At 36.3% G+C, this 6,719-nt stretch overlaps 1 protein-coding gene across 5 annotated transcripts in view; it reads left to right on the forward strand.

Annotated features, from left to right (window-relative positions):
- FYN (FYN proto-oncogene, Src family tyrosine kinase) overlaps positions 1–4,481 on the forward strand; it is a 191,180-nt gene extending 186,699 nt beyond the window's left edge. For all 5 annotated transcript variants that reach the window (XM_034765849.1, XM_034765850.1, XM_034765847.1 and 2 more), the window contains one exon: positions 3,181–4,481. In XM_034765849.1, coding sequence (XP_034621740.1) covers positions 3,181–3,389 — 209 coding nt within the window. In that variant the 3' untranslated portion in view covers positions 3,390–4,481. The remainder of the gene's footprint in view (positions 1–3,180) is intronic.
- The last annotated feature ends 2,238 nt before the right edge of the window (positions 4,482–6,719 follow it).

Below are 6,719 nucleotides of genomic sequence, written 5' to 3' on the forward strand. Positions count from 1 at the left end.
AAACTCTGTCGGCGCTTTTCTAGGTAAACTAGGTGGGAGAGCGTCTCTGTTTTTGATCTGTATAGCTTTGGGCAGCAGATTCGTATAGCTTCCCAGCAGCTTTAGTGATTCACATGCAAATCTCTAATAACCTGAGACAGGAAAGGTGTGTGGTCTTAAAATGGCAACATCCTTCACCAATAAAGCAATGTGTTTTCTCACTCCTATGGTGGAATCAGGAGCTAATAGAAAAATTGCCTTTTAGAACTTAAGTGCAAATGTTTTCCCTGGCCCAAATGCTTGTTCTAGAAAAAGTTTGAATGCAGCTGAAATCCAGGACAGTGAAATTTCTGCTGCCTAAAATAGGATGTTATTGAGCAGTTTATTTCCCAGACATACGTTTTGTAAGCGAAAACTTGTAAAGGGTTTAGAAACCTACTACAGATACAACTGACTGTATGTATTTGTTTAAGTAAATTAAAAGGTTGGATTTTTTTAGACGAGAAGTGAACTGTACAAATCATTTAAATATTCTGCTTTGTTAGAAATGGAAATACAACAGCCTTGTGCTAATGTAGAAGAAACAGTGAAACTGGCCTATCTAAATTCACTTATCCTATTAAAAAGTTTGTAGGAAAGTAAACAAACAGCATAAGAAGTACAAAATAAAAATAACGATTTAAGTGATTCCAATAAATCAAATATCTGACTAGTAATACAGATGGATTCAAAGATGTTTTTTTTTATCTTGGCACTGTCCCTTTTAAATTGATAGCTCATTTCATTTGAAACACAGTAAAGTTGATTGGATAAGTATGGATTCTGTAGCTATTGGCAGAGATATGAATTTCCGAAATGAATGCCAGTGGTAGCTTGATTGAGTCTGACTTTGTGAGAAGAATTCTTCTGGATAACACTAGGATGACAAGCAATAGCCAGATTCATTTTTTTATAGCTGGATTTTCTGGGGTGCACGGAGAATGTCAATATGTTTTCAGTTAGCACAGTACATGGAATTTGTTAATCTTTCCCACGTGTTTTAAAAAAAAAAAAAAAAAAGAGAGAGAGAGAGAGATTGAGAACTGTTTCTCCTTCCCCTCCCTCACTCTCTCCTTAGGCTTTTCCTTACAGCGTATAGTCTACTATCAAGTTTCACCATGTACTGGCCTGCATGAAATAATACACTGGATAAAAATACTGAACTAATATCCCAGAATAACAAAATGCTAATTAATTCACATTTGGGAGGAAAGTTAGTGATGATGGGGCTGCTGCTATCTGTGTTGTACTTCCCTTGCACGTGAAGGGACCCAGACAACATAAAAATTCTAGAATGTAAACAAACAATATTTTTTACCTATGTGTGGCACTTTATTTATTCAAGGTTGAAAGAATTATAATTTAGCCTGTGAAGGACAAGAAGCACTGAAGGGATTTTTACACTAAAATGTGAGGTGACTTGACCCAGCTGATTCACAGATGAGAGTTTGAAAAATTAGAGGCGTTTGTAATTCAAAACACAAAACCTTGTCACCCAGCTTCTGTATTTCCCAGGGCATACCACCTTTTACGTGCCTGTCTTTTCAATTGTAATCTCTTTGGGGCAAAAACTGCCTTTATGCTTTTGTGTATTATGTATATTGGTGGCATGAAACAAATACTTATGGACATTTTGCCTGCATGACAGATTTTCACTGCGCTGATGGTGTGTCTCAAAAACAGTGAGACTTAGAAACTTCACCTTTTGTTTCTGGTGAAGGGCTTGCAGAGCAATGGGTATTTTTGCCATTTTCAAAAACTGGTGCATGTATTTTGGAAGTTACATGTTGACAAATGAGGCCCATCTGGATGTGTAGGGCCATTTGGTATGTGGCAGACTTTTAAGATATGCCAAAGGTCTGGCTGGCCTAGTGTGTTTAGAGTCTGAGATGCCTACAGAGTTTCTCAGCAGGACCCACAGGGTTAAGGATACTAAGTCTGCAGGTATAGCTTGGGAGAAAACTTGTTACAGTACTAGCAAGCTGGAATCCAAGCTGCCATTTAAGGTGTAATTAATGTACATATTTTCTGGTAAATACTTCCATATGGCAGAGGTACTGGACTTTTTCCTTTAAATTATTAAAAAATCAAGAAAAAATCAAAGAATTTAGTTAAGCTGAAGTGAAGGTTGCTAATATGTTTTAACTACTTAGGGTGAAAAAAATTCAACGGAATGATCTGTTGTTGGGGGGGGGGGAGGAGAGGAATGGAAAGCCAAGGCACAGATAAGGAAGGCAGATGTCTGGCAGTGGAACACATAGTGGAGAGTATATCTTGTAGCCCGAGAGCGGGATCATGGAGGAGGTGTCTCTCTACAGGGAGAGTTGGTCTCCTTGCGAGCAGGGTTGTTTTTTATATTTTACCCATCTCTTCCATCAGAACAAACTTGTTCTCTTTTGGATAGGAAGTAATAGAAGGAACATTGGTGTGTTCTCGAAACTACACTGGCACTAACCCATACCCTTAAAACTGCACTCCCATATGTAACCGTTACAGTTTTCTGTCAAAGCAAATTCTGCAGTTAATATCTAGCACAGGATGAACAAAGTCAGATGCAGAACAAGGGACTATCTGTCACCAATAACCATAAACTTCTGTACAAATATTAGAGATGCTGTCAGTGATATCTGATAGTCTAAAAGCAGTGTTGTTGGTATTCTTCTTGAATTCTGCCCACATCATTCCCAGCAAGCACTAAAAATATTTTTTTAAAATTCAGCAAGCTCAAATTGAGCCTTTATAAAAGTCAATTTTCATATTTTTAAAAAACTTTTAGGATTCTGATTAGGGAAAAAAAAAGCTCTGCATACCAAAAGGCTGTAATAACTCTAAACAAACCTTTTCACAGACGATTGCACAACTATCTATTGACACATCACCACGGTCTGCCCTTTGTTACACTCATGACAATTCATTTGAAGTCAATGGAGTGGATATAGGGGTATTCCTGAGAGCAGCGTTTTACTGATCTGTGGTTTAGATGAGTTCATTGCTTAGGAAGAAAATGGATCCAGTTTATACTGGAGTAGTTATAAAGATGGAACTGTTTGTTTTTGTTTTCCTTCTACAAAAGGACTGAATAAGCTTGAGAAAAGTGTATGTATTATACATCGAGAAGTCTATGTATTTTAACAGAGACCATTTCACATTGCCTCTTTGTAGGTATGAATAACCGTGAAGTCTTGGAACAGGTAGAACGTGGTTATAGGATGCCATGTCCTCAGGACTGTCCCAGCTCCCTGCATGAGCTTATGATCCACTGCTGGAAAAAAGACCCAGAAGAACGTCCAACTTTTGAATATTTGCAGGGTTTCCTTGAAGACTACTTTACTGCAACAGAACCCCAGTACCAGCCTGGTGACAACTTGTAAATTCCTGGTCTACACAGACTGTCATTATCAGGTGTCACCCCGCCCCCCCATTAGCTTCCAACTCAGTGACCGGCTTCGCCAAAGTGCAGCATCTTCCAGCACCAGAATGCACATGAGTCTGAAGTTGAGAACTTCTACAGAACTTGTCCATGACCACTTGTCCTAATAATCTGAATGTCCTCTATGACAAGGAGAAAAACATTTGTTTTTTCTTAATCAGAGACTCAAACTGCATTGTATTGATGTTACGTAAACTGCAAAACCTCTGTTCAGTGTAAATAGTAACTTAGTGCCAATAACTGATCCTTGTGCTTTCCTTTTTAAAAAATGCGAAACCTATGTGATTTTAACTAGCCTCCTCCCAATTCAATTCAAAGTATTATTTTCCAAAAGTGGCCTCTTTGTCTAAAACATTTTTTTTCATGTTTTAACAAAAAAAATCAGGACAGGTGTTTGTTTTTTGCTTTTTTATATATATATATATATACATACCTGTACATACAGTATATGGGTTCTGTTGCAGAGGAAACTCATTTCAGATTGAATGAGCCAGGCTGATACAGTAGTACCCAGAACATGATAATTTTACTGCAAACATGTAAACACTGGTGAGATTCTGAAACCCAGTGATCTAATTTTTGGCATTTGCCAAGCATGAATTTTTTCAATTGGATTGCACTTTTTGTTTATGACTATGTACCTGTAGATGGTTGTAACTTTGCTCTTTCAGGAATCATGTGCTGTATTTACAGTAATGTTTCCAATCTTTGACAAGCGTGTTATGATTTGTTCTTCAAATTAAAATGAACATATTTAAATTAAGAAAAACCACACCATCACCTTTTGAACTGGAAGACTGAAACTGCAAGTTCTTGTATCAAAACATGTATACTGAAATGTTTCAAAAACTTTTATTTAATAAACATTGTAACCACATTCAAATGATCCTAAATCCATAGCATTTTAGTCATGTCCACCTACTAAACTGTTTATCATGCAACTAGGATTTTCTGTTTTATGTGTAACATTGCCCATTGTAAAATAAGTGTGTTAAATGTCCTGTACTGCTAATGAAATTACTTTCTATATGTCTGCGAGTTCTCCAGTGGAATTACTATGCACTTCTTTACATTTCATGGGAGATGCACAGAACAAAGTATTACTTTTTCAGCTGTCTATTTGTACCAGCCTTGAATGACTTACATTTAACCAAAAAACAATTCCTTTCTATTTCTATTGAGTTTTTAATACTGAGTTGCAAATTTTAAAGTCTTAATTACATTTTGTTATGATTTATTTGCAAGTTTACATTTTAAAACTGTTTAACTTTCTTAATTTAGTAATTAAAAGAGAGCATTTTACCTTTGGATATTTGTTCTTTTGTTTAAATCATGGAGAGAAGAAGGGAAAAATACCATTTTGGCATCACCTTTAATAGGGGGTGTACTTGGCCATTTGTTTGTTGGTATCATTGTCCAAACTACAAAGCTAATATGATTCAAAACAGCTGGAGTTCAATGTCAAGGATGGGTGAACATGTAGAGTATTTCACAGTTCTGTGTTCGGAAGAGCTATTTTTTCTAGAATAGCTCTCTTGATGTCATCATTTATATTTGGGGATGTAAGTGTCACAGGAAAAGATTGTTTTATGCATAGACAAATTGATCAACGTTAGTCTTATTACTGCATAAGAATGTTGAAACCATGTTTAGTCAAGTAATACATTTTGATGGTTGAAATACAATTTTTATTGTTTAATATTTTATCTTACTTAGGTTGTACAGTCATATTCTAAATATTAACCTATTAATTTAATAGGCCTTCTTTCAGTTACTAAGCTAGTAAAGCAATAATCTGGTGAAATACAGGGAATGAGTTGTTCAGTGTTTGCAATACTGATCATTGGCTGAAAGGTTTCTTTCAAAGAAGCAGCTCACAAATCTAGCCTTTATTGGTGTATAAAACTGTACAGCAATGTTGCTTTCTATCAAACAAGCTAATGTTCTGTGAAAAAAAATCACTCAAAACTTTGGCTGTGATTGCCACAAAAACTGTAGCACTATTAATGTAATGTGTATTGTGCATGTGATATTTCTAGCCTTCTAGCAATTGAATACTCAAGGTGACGGAATATTTTTAGGATTGTTTAACCAGTCTCCTCATAGAAATCTGCCCAAATGAGTTATGTTCATCTTTCTCCCTCAGTCACCACCATCCTTAAAACCTACAGGGCTGAGATCTTTAAAGTGAGGTTTAAAAATTATCTTGATACGCCAGCCAAAGCACAATGAGTTCTGATACAGTTGATTGCTGACACAGCCAAATCCTAAATAGTGCTCCCCAATTAACAAACTAAGTTCAACGAAGCATTTTCCTGTTTGTTTCCTGTTCTTTTTAAAGACATGGTGCTATTAGCTGTGGTACCCCAATACATGCGCACAGGATGGGATTCACGCACTGGGAATGGCTGGGATTTTGTATGCATTTCCAGTTGGAAACAATTGTTGTGTTGATTTGTTTTTGTTTTTTAATTTTTAAATCTTGGGATTGTCACTTGCCAAGCCATGAGCACCATGTTGGACTCTGCTACATTGCTGCCCTGGGCTAGTCTGCACATAACTTTTATGCAGATGTTCCAGTTGCTAATTGACACATTCAGACCTTTTCCTCTGGTAGCTATTCTGCTTCTGCTTGCTAGTATTAAAACAGAACAAAACTCTCCTACCGCCATGAAACAAAGCAAGTATTAGCAACATATTTAAACAAGCTGGTGACATTTAAGTTACAAATTAATAACAGTCCTTTAGTAGGCACTGACAGACACAGAACTGTTCTGAAACTTCTGGAAAGGAACACCATTACGTTTTAAAAAAATCACACTTTTCCACCAGTCAATGTTTTAAAATCTGCAGTAAAGCAAGTATCCAAGAGTATTAAAAGAATTAGCCGAGGAAGTCTCTCAACCATTAATGCTGATTTTTAACAAACCTTGGAACATTAGGAAAGTTCTAGAGTATGGGCAAAAAAGACAATGTGCCAGTATTTTGAAAGGATAATTAGGATGACTTGGATAACTATATAATCTGGTTAGCATGACATCAAACCAGGGAAACATCATGGAAAGGCTGTTATGGGACACAATAAAGAAGTAAAGGATGTTAATATGATTGATGCTAATAAACATGATTTTGTGGGAAATAGGTATTGTCAAACAAACTTTTTGCTGTGTTTTGATGAGATTGTTATGCTCATACAAAGCACACAGGATCTTTATAGAGGAAGGTAAATACGCACAGCATTTATTGAGAATACCACAGTTACCATATGCTT

The sequence above is a fragment of the Trachemys scripta genome, chromosome 3, assembly GCF_013100865.1.
Source record: "Trachemys scripta elegans isolate TJP31775 chromosome 3, CAS_Tse_1.0, whole genome shotgun sequence".
Classification (NCBI taxonomy): domain Eukaryota; kingdom Metazoa; phylum Chordata; order Testudines; family Emydidae; genus Trachemys; species Trachemys scripta.